The sequence below is a fragment of the Amblyomma americanum genome, chromosome 3 (genome assembly GCF_052857255.1).
Source record: "Amblyomma americanum isolate KBUSLIRL-KWMA chromosome 3, ASM5285725v1, whole genome shotgun sequence".
Taxonomy (NCBI): Eukaryota; Metazoa; Arthropoda; class Arachnida; order Ixodida; family Ixodidae; genus Amblyomma; species Amblyomma americanum.
This window is the reverse complement of record NC_135499.1, coordinates 183,270,106-183,284,248: the sequence shown is the minus strand read 5'-3', so window position 1 is coordinate 183,284,248 and position 14,143 is coordinate 183,270,106. Positions and strand designations below refer to the sequence as shown.

The following is a 14,143-nucleotide window of genomic DNA, read 5'->3' as shown; positions in this document are numbered from 1 at the left end:
CACACTTATTTCCGAAAGCAAATATAATACCCGTGTTTAACCTTTATCATTACAAGTGAAGTCAAGCTTTCAAATGGGAGGTAAAAGAGAATTTACAGTTCCTTCATGAGTTATCTAATCTCACCAGGAACACACATTCTTACATCACAAGGTGTACGGAACAGTGGAAGGTAGTCACTCCGCGTGCCAATTATTCTACACAAAAGATATCATACACACTATCAACACTTTTAAATTTGTTTCTGAAATCAAGTCTTGATATTTATATAACTGATGTACGAGCTTTACGTCAACACTTTGTCACTCAATCTTTCTTAAATAATTGAAGAGCGTTTTTCAGGTAATTTGTGTTTTTGCGTTTATTTTTTGTGCAAATTTCACATGTGGTCAATTGCTATGTATATCTCCTGCTCAATCGCTGTTTGCCTTGTAAAGGAGGCTGCGGGCTCTAGTCAAGTCGCTTGCCTCTAAAGCGACTTTTACTAGCAGTCTCCTCCATCACTGATGGAAATAAAGAAGTTATTATTATTATTAAGTTATTATATATGACCAAGCCAAGTATTATTAGAGTTATTTATTATCAAACGAATTTAACTCTGCTTTCAAATTTATTACTTCTGGTCTATTTAAATTCTATTTCCCTTTCCCGCAAATAGCCCAAAGTGCGAAGGCACGGCGTACGGCGGGTTTTTTCGTCCAACGCGGCTTCTATGCTGTTGCATAAAACAGAGTCTGAGGAAAGAAGAACTAGAACTGAAGTTATGTCACTAGTATCGATGAACCAGTAGTGCTCATTTCCCGCCCTTGGTTCACAAGGCTTGTGAACGGGTCGGTTGGCATTGCATCCTGCGATCTTTAATGCTGCTGGGTCACATGCTTCCACACAAACGGTGGTTCTTTGTGTAAGGTGCAGACAATGACAGCAACATGATTGGCGATGTTTGCATCAACACAATCTTTCCCACGTGCATAGAGCGTCCGCGTGCGTACAGCAACAGGAGGGACGCAACCCAGGCGCCGCACGCTTACCTTTCCAATGAGATGAGTTTCGTACCCAAGCTCCTTTAAGTACTGAGGCATAAGCGGCACATTCGTAGGCAGTCCCGAAGGTTCAGCTGCCCCAATCGGGACGCCCTGCATTCCTGAGAGACAAAGGCAACGGCAGAACAAAAAAAAATGTCAAGGGCCACATAAGCTCCTCCGCCTTAGAGAGTGACGCGGTAGCGTTAAATGGGTTAATGCCCAAATGTGCAGAACTGGCCATTGCCGACTTTACATTCATTGTCGGCTATCATTCTTGAGTTACGTTCATGGTCACACATGTCTATTCGACAGTCTGCTCAGCATTTTGTTCGGTAGTTCAGCAACCCACGTTTACAAGCGCAGTAAGTATTATAGCCCGTAAAGTATAGTTAGACGCGGCTTTCACACGGGACCACCCGCCACCAAGGTCACGTGACGTGGGTAATATGGGCAAAGTGCTAGCGCACTAAATAGGCTATCTATAGCAGGACGAATGAGTTCAAGTTTCACTAGTTACTATTAGCGTTTAACTACGCGTTCACGTAGTTGCATCCTAGAAATCTAGATTCTTATTTTTCTACATGCTTTGTTTTCGTCTACCGTAAACGGTGGCTTCGAAATATTCCTAATTCATGCAGATCCATGTTTAACTGGAGAACTGTGCTGAAATTGCATCGCGCTCGCCTATCGACGCCTCGGAGATGCCTGATACGATTTTCATGCTCATTGCAGTTTCTACATTTCTGCTGATGAATCACCTGTGCGTATCGGATACAAGCCAGTCATGAGAGCCGCCCTCGAAGGAGTGCAGTACGGCAGGACGTAGTAGTTGTTGAGTATGATGCCATCGGCAGCCAGGGCGTCCAAATTTGGCGTGGGGATCTGGGGGGATCCGTGGAAGCTCACGTCGTCCCATCCCTGAAGCAACGGGTTCAGGTCATGCACGGCGAAATTACGTTTGAAATGCAATTAAATTTGTTATTAATAACTTTCTGAAACCTGCAGAAGCCACTAAATTACATTAGCGATTACTCTTCTCAAAAACTAATAACATCAATTGCTTACGATAAGTAATGTATCTATATTTAAATTACTTTGAATTGTTCATTCATACAAAGAACCGATGCAAACGGAATGAAAGAGATAAATTCTACCTGTACACACGACGCGCACGTTCTTTGACCTTCCCGAAAGTTCCGCCCCCCCCCCCCCCCCCCTGCTGTTGCCCCTCTTTTTTTTTCTTAAAGCATTGGAGAGTACAAAGATAAAACTACACGCATGAAGCAATGAAAACTGAAGCATGGTCAACCATTGGACATTTTCACTACACAATAGACAGAAACTAGCGGCGAACCCAACGCGTTGCTGCCTGAAGCTCTCTGTACCGTTTGAAGCCTGCGAAACAGTTTATTTATTGCTTTGGCGTTCTCAGGAGTCGACCGAGTTAGCCTGCGCGCTCGGGACTGTTCCCGCCGTGCTCTTTTGCAGCCTTTCCCCCCCCTCTCCCCCCCCCCCCCTCTTCCCCCCCCCCCCCCCCGCGCCCCGGGGCGACGAGCGAAACCGAGCACAGCTGTGCAACCAGGCACCACTCTGCAACCACGATGCGGGCGCTTCTGCGCGCGTTCCCCGCTTGTTTCGCACTCTCACGTGCGCCGTATACCCCTTCGACCCACAAACACAGCCTTACATCTCGATGCTTCGGAAATGCTCGCGACCAGACCACCCCTGCCGAAGCCGCCGCAGTGGCTGAACGGTTATGGCGCTCGGCTGCTGGCCCGAAAGACGCGGCTTCGATCCCGGCCGCGGCGGTCGAATTTCGATGGAGGCGAAATTCTAGAGGCCCGTGTACTGTGCGATGTCAGTGCACGTTAAAGAACCCCAGGTGGTCGAAATTTCCGGAGCCCTTCACTGCGGCGTCCCTCATAGCCTGAGTTGCTTTGGGACGTTAAACCCCCATTAAAAGAAACCATTAAACCAAACTTTTTGGGATATTAGTTATCTCATGTCGAACAGTAAGTGTAACCCCATTTCGTATTGCTAAATTTGTTATGAATCTTATTCAAAACGCTATAAGTAAGCCAAAGCATAAAAATCCTTAAGTAGGCGCATATCAAATTTAAGAATGAATGCCAAACTACTTGGAATAACGGCGCGTCCAACAAACTCCTGCTGGTAAAACTCATTTTAAGGAAAAGAAAGCCATTGTCGACAACGTTTTACAGAAGTGATTTTATGCCGTGTGCACACTGAACAGACCCACCTTAAGCGCAGCTACATTAGAATAGGACAAACTTACGCGTGGCAGGTAAGTACGAAATTGCAATAAGCATCTTTGATTTATCGTGCGCGGCACTTAAGAAACTAGGGCAACCGCATCTTAAGCTGCTTTACGTCCCTTTCAATAAAGCGCACTTTTAGGATAACATGCAGTTGTAGTTGCTTAATGTGTATATGTGCCTAGAAGAAAGAAATGTTTTAAATGAATTGTAACTATTAAAGTTTCACTTCTTAAACAGAGAAAGGTTTATAACCTTGTATTTTGCGCAAAATAACTTTATCCGCTTATGCACCCCAAACCTCGGCAAACCGGTCAACTCCAACCAGGAATCAAATGAAACATTACATGCCGAAAAATAACAGCGACTCTTGGCTCTTTGCTCTAATGTTACTTCTTTAGACGATATCGCAAATTTTTATTGTCCTCCCTAATATTTTATTTTACCACCCTCGGGTTTGCCAAGACCTATTTGAACGTAAGGACATATTCATTCATATTTATTATGGGGCAAGGGGAACGCCTTCATGGAGCACAAAAGCAGTTCTGTTAAGCTGCGATGAAATTGCCGAAAGCGGAATATATGATACCGTGACCCAAGATGTCGGAAAATACTGCCATCAGGAATTTAAATCTAATTTCAGCAAGATATTTTGATGTTCTTTGGCTGTGAATAGCCTCCACAGGCTGCTAGCCCAGCCGACTTCTCTGACTAACCATTTCGCATCTCAAAGTGTGACACCCCTGTAAACCCCGAAACATGGTTAGATTAGTTCACAAATCTTTAGCCGTAACCTCCGCCATATTCAGGCTACATTAATTACATGTGCAGATCAAGAAGGTATAAGCAACAAAGCGCCCCACTGTGCTTGGGCAGTTGTCACATTTGCTCGGTGTCCCCAAAACTCTTGGGATTGATGGTTTAACTTTAACGCTTAGAACCCACAAAAAAAAAACTCCAGTCACAAAATACTTAAATAGGGGCTAGATACCACGCACGGTAGTGCAGATGCCTTTCTTTCCAGGAAAACATAGACAAGGATGTAATGCAATAACGGCTACTTGAATGAAGCGTAGACCATTAGACTTTGACGTGCAGCTTGGAATGGTGATCGCGGACAACTCACCATGTCGTCGGCGAGCAAGAAGATAAGGTGCGGCCTCGCTTTGGCGCCTTCCGCCGGCCGCCAATCGAACAGGAAGAGCACCAACTGGAAGATGCAACTTGCCGAAAAGAGATTAAAAATGGGAGCAACAGCGTCTATTAGGCACTATGTACCCATTTGCTCATTGTGTCGATTAATTTGCTGCAGTCGTTTTTCAATGCGCGTGAAACACGCCATAGGTTAAAAAAAGACGATTTTGTACTTTTTTTGCCAGATATTAATCAATCAGGGAAGAACTCTCGCGGTACGTTTCCTTAATGACGAGGCCGAGGCAGTTTCAGCAAAAAAAGAACGATTGCTGGAATCCTTTTTTATCTACCTGCTTTCCTTTCGACACTTAACGTTGTATTCGGAGACCCATGGCATCAGCTGGGAAATTCTAACTCGCGCGACTCGCGTACAGCGAACGGCGCTTAAACCAAGCCACCTCGTAAACCTTTCCTTGTAATTCGAGACCACTGCATCTCTGATTCAACGAACAACTGTGACCACACCACTGGATACAACGAACGACCAAGCGCCTTAAACTCGCCCCTTCTTGGAAAAGCTCCCAGTTCCCACAAGCGCAGGAACCGAAAAGCGTCTAACCGCCTCGGTGGCTCAGTGGTTATGGAGCTCGGCTGCTGACCCGAAAGACGCGGGTTCAATCCCGGCTGTGGTGGTCGAATTTCGATGGAGGCGAAATTCTAGAGGCCCGTGTGCTGTGCGATGTCAGTGCACGTTAAAGAACCCCAGGTGGTCGAAATTTCCGGAGCCCTTCACTACGGCGTCTCTCATAGCCTGAGTCGCTTTGGGACGTTAAACCCCCCTAAACCAAACCAAACCAAACACGAAAAGCGTCTACCATGACATCGCCCCGGAAAGAATATGGCGACCAAAGAAAGCAACAAAAAGAGGCGCCATTCAAACTGTAGACAAACTCTGGCAAAGCGCGCGCAAACAACCTAGAAGCTGAGTCATTACGTCAGAGTGTGCGAGACGAGAAAGGCGTTTTAAGTAAAATGAAGATCGAGGTGGGTGCGAGATAGGGGCCGCGTGTGAAGCGAAGCTATTGCGACGGGTCGGGGGTCAATAAACGGCAGTGAGTTGAGAAGTTTGGACTCCAGTCTTCCAGTCACGTGGTGTCTCTTTCTGGCAATCACTTGACACGTGTCGCCTTTTCAACCGGCTCTCCACCTTTCTACCGCCGCGTGCAAGCGTCGCGCACGCGGCACACTGTGCAGCTGATACCAGGTTTTTGACACGCTCTGCACACGCATGCGCGGTGCTTTCTTCTCAGCTTAATGGGTCCAGGAACAGTAGATGACATTGCATAAAACACTTGATTAGACGCATGCGCATTTGTGGCAACGCGTCGTCGATGCAGGCCTGACTTTGTTGGTGGGGATGATGATGCTGGCGTCATAGATGCACGAACTGAGGAAGCCACTGTGCGCGAAGTACGAGCACTTGACGACTGTCAGAAATCTGATATGACGATGACAATGAAGCCGACCTGCCACCGGCTTCTGTGGCTGCTGGAATGGCCGATAGCTAACAATCTGGTCCTTTAACGAGATTGTCAATAGTAAGAGCCTTGGCTAGGAGCGCAGGAGTGCGCTGGAGAACTTCAGATCTTCCCCGATGCTGTCTGATTTGAAGAAGCAGGAACGCATAACATAATTCTTAAAGACATAAACGCGGATCCTGTCTAACATTGTATTTTTGGCGGTAATATAGGAAATCCACTTAATATGAACTCCGGACACAAAGGATGAAGTCTGCGGAACCGCCTAGATCCACTGTCTTTTGATCAATATATCTTTCAATCATTTGCTATTTCGGCGCACTAAATCATCTCTTATCTGCAGACTGTGGGCGGGTGTTAACTGAAAGCATTGTTTTCAACCTTCCTGACAGCAACCGTAATGCATAGGCATCTGGTTTAAGCACAGCCCTGACCGCCGTGGTATAAAACTAGAATTCAAGCACTAGCATAGAGGTTAACTTCTGCCGCCGCCCCTTTAGAAGTGGCCCCCTTCCATCTCTCGCAGTGAGGTTTAGGTCCTATTCACAGACCTGTCTTCACATCCAGTCTGCGTAGACGGCACTGGACAGTGAGTAAGGCCCTTAGCAATCTCAATAGCAGAAAATACTGTGTGGCAACTGGAAGAAAAGCTTCCCGCAGAGGATTCATTCCGGGAGGTACTTTTCCTGGTGTAGCCACCACTGAGTCTTTTCTCCTTGTACACACACCAAAGCGGAGGCCACTGACCAGCATGAATGGTGTAAAAAAATCATGTGGCGGCCAGCGCGTCTTGATGTATAGAAGTCTTCGCTGGTCGTTTGAGTCCTCGAGCTTCATGTCGCAGCGCTCTCGAAGCTTTAGTCAACTCAGTTCTTAAATTAGGTAATTTACCTAAATTACTAATTACGGATGGCCTGTTACCTGCTCCTCTAGGAATAGTAAAGTAGGAACGCTTTAAAAGTACTGAAAATGCATAATAAGTACAATTTTGCGAAGTAAATATTTGATTTATATATTTTAGGAACCCAGACAATATTTTTAGCAACAAAATCTGTATGAGTTGAAAAATGCGCACAGATCGCGCCGAAAGCAGGAAAATGCATTATTGTTTTTGACATCCTATTTAGCGCCTCTCGTTTTCAGGCTTTATTTTTTCTGGAGTACGGGGATTAAAATCGGTTTATAACTTTTCAGTTCAGATTCCGATAGAAATTCAGTTATTCAAAAAGCAAGTTGCATAATTCTGGTTTTTTCGGGTTATTTTTTTTCAAACATAGATAATGCACTATCATCGCTCAACACTTTGTGGAACATAACATATGGCCAACGTTTTAATCATTATTTTGATGTAGAATCTAGAAATTACTTTGGGTTCGGAAACTGTTTACAAGGTCACTATTTCTGTTTATCCTTTTTAATTGAAATTATTTTTTGTCGTGTACTTTTGCCATCCCTATATGCGGCATCGATATGCATTTATGTGAGGCCTTTCTTGCTTAGATTGTACACTGCGAAACTAGTAATTCAACATCACGGCAGCCATTGCATCCATATGCACAGTAGCCCTGGAGCAGGGCGTTGTGAGTGCAGTCTGCGGTATAGGCTGTATAACGATCGAAATAAAACGTCTGTTCTGAACTTATGTTCTGATCTCTCCCTTCTGAAACTTTTATAACTTATCCGTCAGTTCGCGTCACGCTATGAATAACATGCGTTAAAAAAGGTGTAAGATCATCAACATTTAACTGAAAAACTTCTGAATGAAAAATAAAAAAACGTCCGCAATTATTCTTGTTTCCCCTTCTTTGTTGTGCACTCAGAATATGGTTTGGTTTTTTGGGGGGAAAGGAAATGGCGCAGTATCTGTCTCACATATCGGTGGACACCTGAACCGCGCCGTAAAGGAAGGGATAGAGGGAGTGAAAGAAGAAAGGAAGAAATAGGTGCCGTAGTGGAGTGCTCCGAAATAATTTCGACCACCTGGGGATCTTTAACGTGCACTGACATCCCACAGCCCACGGGAGCCTTAGCGTTTGGCCTCCATAAAAACGCAACCGCCGCGGTCGGGTTTGAACCCGGGAACTCCGGATCAGTAGCCGAGCGCCCTAAGCACTGAGCCACCGCGGCGGGTCAAATTTTGTGGCAGAAATCGGGTTTAACCTAACTCTCAGGAAGTCTACTCGGGATGCGACAAACGAAGGGGCCTAATTATTTTTAATGCTTTCAATTTTTGGCAAATCTCAATTAAAATGCATCTTAACTAGCGGAAGTTTCCACGTTGGCATAATAATAATAATAATTGGTTTTTGGTGGAAAGGAAATGGCGCAGTATCTGTCTCATATATCGTTGGACACCTGAACCGCGCCGTAAGGGAAGGGATAAAGGAGGGAGTGAAAGAAGAGAGGAACAAATAGGTCCGTAGTGGAGGGCTCCGGAATAATTTCGAACACCTGGGGATCTTTAACGTGCACTGACATCGCACAGCACACGGGCGCCTTAGCGTTTTTCCTCCATAAAAACGCAGCCGCCGCGGTCGGGTTCGAACCCGGGAACTCCGGATCAGTAGTCGAGCGCCCTAACCACTGAGCCACCGCGGCGGGGGGCATCAGGACGACTACACAGGTAGGAGTGTTTTCGGCAGATGACGCAATTGAAGCAATGAGGCAACATGCCGAGAAACGCAAGTTATCCAAACACTCTTGACAACGTTAGCTCACAAGTGAAGCAACACAGAGGTATTAAAAAACACAAGCGGAACATGCCGAGAAACAGATATCGGGCCGATTCTACTAATCTAGGGCGAAATTTGTTAGCCACCCGTATCTCGTGCTCTGCCTGAAAGAAGCTGATTACATTCGGAGATTGTAACACTGTCATGGTATTGTGTGTCTTTCTGGTTACTTAAATGGTTTCTGCTGTTTTCATGAAATATATAAAGTTTCCATTCTCTTTTCCTAATAAACCAGCTGCGAGAACGACACGTGCCCTATCTTTTCTCGTATCTTCGCGATATCACTGCCATAACGCAGGTAAATTCTTATCTTAATGGCTTAATGTGTAATTCTTAGCGGGCTGAATTTTTCAGGCATGTCAACCAACTCTCCACTTCCCAAAGCGCCTACAGGAAAACTTGCTCACGCCTCGCGCTAAGATCTGGCTTTCAGGACTCCGTCTTTGTGAAGCACCTGGAGCTCACCGACAGTCTTATTCCAGACTCAAGGCGAGCACTACACGATAAGTGTTCTTTGAGCGAAGGAATAAGTGCAAAATACTGCTTACGTCTTGTATACAGCCAACATCCTTGTGGGCGAAAGCAGTTGTCAAAGTGTTGAGTAGAGACTCTTCATGCGTGAAGACTCCTTCACAGGAAGTGACGCATGTCGGCACTGTTCTCTGCCGACCGGCTTCTCTGTGAAACGATGATGCACCGGGCAGGCATTTTTTTTTAAGGGGCACTGTTCAAAAGGCACATAAATCCGGCAGCAATACACTTGTCCGAACTTCTACTCGCCACGTGGTCGACTAGGTGAAGAGCAAAAGAAAGTAGGGCACGATAATGAATGACAGCGATGCTGAAGAAAGCACGAAGAGCGGCTGACGTTCCCCTCCACATCGCTGGATAAAAATAAAGCAATATTTAAAGTACTCCCGGTAAGGGGTTCTCGACACGTACGATTCAACGTACTCTTTCAAAGTACGAAGCCTAGCAATAATGCCTGCTATCACACAAATATAGGTTATGCTTGACTTTTGTCTGCATGGATTGGGCGTCTTCTTTGTTCGCTAAGAACGTGTCGAATACTGTCAAACGTCGGTTCCAGCGCGTACACTAACAAGAATTCTGGAACCCGGAAGCAAACCGTGAACCTCCGCGGACTGAGCGTTCGGATCAATCATGATTATCTGAAAGCGCCGCAAGGCTTACATATTTATTATATTTTTATTATATATATATATATATATATAGAAACCATATGAACCAACTAACTTGAAGCACACTGACCGCCCGCATCTACCTCCCGCAGTTTCTTTCGCGTCGAAAACAGGGTTGGCAGGTCCTTACTCCACTCTCGCGAGCAGCAGCAGTTCACGGCGCAGTTATGCTGGTGCAGCTTTCCTTGCCTATGTTGTTGCATCGGGATCCCGCAGCCCGCTGCGTCAAGACGTCGTTGACAAGCTGCAAAGCAGTTTGGTCTGTGCACGGTCTAAAGATATACGACCTCCACGCGTGGCACTTTTCTAGCCATGGCGATACGTTCTCAGCTGACCTTTTTAAAAGACGCCGTTTGTCATACACACTCTTCGTTAATCTCGTCTCCTTGGCTTAAGACTGCCTAGATGGCGGCTTAATAATAATTGGTTTTGGGGGGAAAGGAAATGGCGCAGTATCTGTCTCATATATCGTTGGACACCTGAACCGCGCCGTAAGGGAAGGGATAAAGGAGGAAGTGAAAGAAGGAAGAGAGAGGTGCCGTAGTGGAGGGCTCCGGAATAATTTCGACCACCTGGGGATCTTTAACGTGCACTGACATCGCACAGCACACGGGCGCCTTAGCGTTTTTCCTCCATAAAAACGCAGCCGCCGCGGTCGGGTTCGAACCCGGGAACTCCGGATCAGTAGTCGAGCGCCCTAACCACTGAGCCACCGCGGCGGGCTTCAAATCGTACTTCTGATTCCCACTTGAAATACATGTTTTGATATTATGCCTCTTTAAAGGCACGCAAGAAGGTGGATACTCAATACAGGTCTTGTATTTAAAGCGCTGACGTTTAAAGAGGCATTTTTCTGGCGTCGTCTTGCTGTTTTTTTCCTGATCGGCTATGAGAAAAGCGCTGTAATGCAGAACGCAGGATATCGTTTACTCCACCTGGGCTCTTTTAACGTACGCCGTACAAAACAAGAGTGTTTTTGCGTTTCCTTCTATCAAAATACGCCTTCCGCAGCCAGGTGTCAATAATCAGGCCTCTCATATTCAACTGCAAAGTATCTTCACCACTGAGCCACTCCAGCAATTTTCTCAACAATTTATTGAAGTATATTTCACTGAGTCCGTTTCAACTAGAGCATTTCCTTTGTAGCATGTAGTACTTACATTGTTGTGGAGTAACCTGAGGCTAAAATTTAGCCCAGTACAGAACTCTAATCTTTCCAAGATAATATCCTACTGTTTTCAGCTAGCATAAATAGCGCGTCAAGAATAAATTCAGTGCCACCTGCGGAGAGCTTATTGACTGTCCCGCTACTGCTGTCTATGTTCTGTGGGCAACAGTTCAATCCTTTAGCTGAAATTTATGCTAGATACATGCCCATGACCGGACGTATACAAACCTTGGCCATGCGCAAACCATGTACCGAGCCTGTCTTGCACCAGCTTCTAGCAATGTTACAGAAGCTAAGGGACTTGCTAAAGCGCTGCTAACTATACTGCTTGGTTGAAGATGCATTGATTGCAAGTGTACTACAGCCGGACAAAAATCACATTTATTCGCCCGAACCTTTCATTTCATACTCTGCTTTCATATACACTGAATATTTACCGCATCCTCTGCTTAACGCTAGCAGACGGACTACTTGGGCCAAGGAAGAAGCCAAGCAAAGTACCTTTCACTTCCCACATTAGGTTACGCGATGAGTAGCTCCAATGGGGTACTTCAAAAAACTTTCCGGTGGTGAGTTCAATCGCTGACGCGTCTTGTTTCTTTCGTGGTCCAGCTCGCCAACCGGAGTAATTTGCATAGGTCTGAAGGTTATCGGCAGAAAGTCTATGTGGGAAATTGCTTTTCACTCAGGATCGAGGTATCGCAGTCAGCGCACTGTGGTTGTAGCAAAACATTCCGGAGTAACAGGTAGCGCCCGTGGAGATACTCGTCCGAATCCGCTAGCAAAGACAAAATAGGCGGCGTTGTGAATTAAGCGGGGCTCCTACCTGTGCCTTGACATGTAATTTTTAGCCCCCGCATGTGAAGTCTCGCAATTTGCCTGCGACTTGAATGCTCCATTTAAATCAATCCTTCTTATTTAGCACAGGAGCTTGTGTAATTAGCTTTAAACTCCAAGAAATTTCTGAAGCATATATTTTTTCAATGCTTCACAATCGGTAATTTTAAAAGTTATCTTTGATTAAATCTATTTCAAGAGCCTTTCGAACCATCTCTGCTTTCCTGTATTTTTCCATGAGCGCTGTTCGTTTTGTTTTTTACGTCATAGGTACATATATATGTGTTTTCCCCCTCAGTATCATGAACTGGACAGGATAATAAAGTGAATGGAGATCCTGTGAAAGAACTGTGGCCACGGTCACGGTGCACGAATAAAGCAAAGGACAGAAAATTTTTCATGTTCGTGATTACTACTAGCTACAGCTCCGTAATTAGTCTGTGTCACCGACCGGGCGAGTTCCTTCAACTCTGATTTCCTGTATCATAAGCTCGCACCAGAATTTGCGCTAGAGCAGTGAAATGCTTCGTTCTCTTAGTCAGTACTGCCAGTACTGCCAGTCACTGACAGAACGAAGACCTCGGCCTCGATACCTCAAAAAGACCTCGAAGCTTTAAGGCCACATGTTCTTTTTCTTCGTATTGGAAGCGACGGCATAATTTTAGCAAGCACTCAGTAGTACTTAAAAATAAATGGCTGTGATAGATCGCTGGCCTCTCACGCAAGCGGTCGAAGTCCAATGCACTCTGAACGTCGACCCCTACGCACACAATGCTTGAGCCCCCTCATAACGAGAATAACAACAACGCGAAAGCCCTAATAACTTAGGGCGGTTCATACTCATGCTACATTCTGCGGAAAAGAAAAAAACACTACAATGTTTAGATGACGATATAAATTATTCATAAAGGCTGACCTCGGCTTTCACACTGCTGGTCTTAATCTCATATATACCGCCTCATACGCATATGCCAGTAAATAGCTATCTTACGATAAATTAGTAAATAGGCGCAAATAGGTGCATTTGAAAGCAGTTGCGCTTTGTATGCTTACAGGAAGACTGAAGCCGGGTGACCGTCACTCATCTGTGATATGCAGCTGTCTCGCCGACCGATGGGTTTTTGCCTAACACCAGTTTAAGGATAGTAGCCTGCCTGTTCGGTTACTGTCACTAACTCCAGTGGCTCAAGTAAATATAAATGTAAAACCCACTAACACAGTTCACAAATATTTACTACCCCTGTGCTGGTAAGGCCTACTTTTTCTGCAACGAGACTTTTGTACGGCGGTGGTATTCCGTTAGACCATTTTCTTTTGTTGTTTTCGCTGTTAAATTATTTAGAGAGAGGTTGCGACAGTAAAAAACATTAGCTTCCAGGCAATCTTTCTGACTTCTCTAGATTCACTCCACATACTTACAAATAAACAGGTATTTACCGAAGATCGGAATAGCTTCAACTCGAGTTCCTTTTGACTTCAAGGTATCGACTGTCTTTTTGCGGACATTGGGCACCTCGAAATCTATTGGTCCTGATAAAGTACCATCCTATATTGTGAAGAAATGTCACAGCATAATGGCACAGTGTCTGTGTATTATATTTTAAGCCTCGTTCGAGACTGGATTGGCTCCATGGGGCTGGACGGTCGCAGGTGTCAATCCGACCTTTAAATCAGGGGATGGGAAACTGGTGTAAAATTACAGTTCTATGCCTTCAGCTTCAGTGTCCTGCAAGATATCTTAGCGTATATTGTACAGTCAGTTATTTAAAAACCTCGAATCAATTCACTTTTTTATTGCTTCAAAGCATGGTTTTCGTAACCATACCCTTCTTATTTTATTTTTTATTTTTGAGGATTGTGGGCCCAGCCAGCTCCTCCCCAGAAAGTATAGGCTGCAATTTTTATGGAAGGTGGTACAAGAAGCTAGACTTTTGTGATCTTGGGGGGGGGGGGGGGTGCAATCTGGCATCTGCGTGTGTAGCGGATGTTTATCCGCGCAGTACAGGCAGTAAAGCCATCTGCTGGCGAGTGCCAATGCCCCTGATCGCTCGTGCTGCACACTGCAAGGTCAGGAGCTTATTGCCATCACAGCGCAGGCAGTCGATGCTCGCATGTGCACCGCCACTGGCATTTAGGCCAGGGAGGGTAGAGGGAGCAGCCTCTACTGCATACACAGCGTGTGCCGCCATAGCAGGAAGTTCGGTTGGGCAATGGACCTGGTTATATGTTTGTA

General features: G+C 45.5%; 1 protein-coding gene across 1 annotated transcript in view; it reads right to left on the bottom strand.

Moving 5' to 3' along the window:
• Window positions 1-14,143, bottom strand: part of LOC144124305 (uncharacterized) — a 44,143-nt gene that overhangs the window by 10,482 nt on the left and 19,518 nt on the right. The window contains exons 11-15 of the mRNA XM_077656940.1: window positions 13,972-14,034; window positions 9,252-9,293; window positions 4,426-4,522; window positions 1,782-1,941; window positions 1,030-1,142 (exon numbers count right to left, since the gene is read on the bottom strand). Coding sequence (XP_077513066.1) covers window positions 1,030-1,142; window positions 1,782-1,941; window positions 4,426-4,522; window positions 9,252-9,293; window positions 13,972-14,034 — 475 coding nt within the window. The remainder of the gene's footprint in view (window positions 1-1,029; window positions 1,143-1,781; window positions 1,942-4,425; window positions 4,523-9,251; window positions 9,294-13,971; window positions 14,035-14,143) is intronic.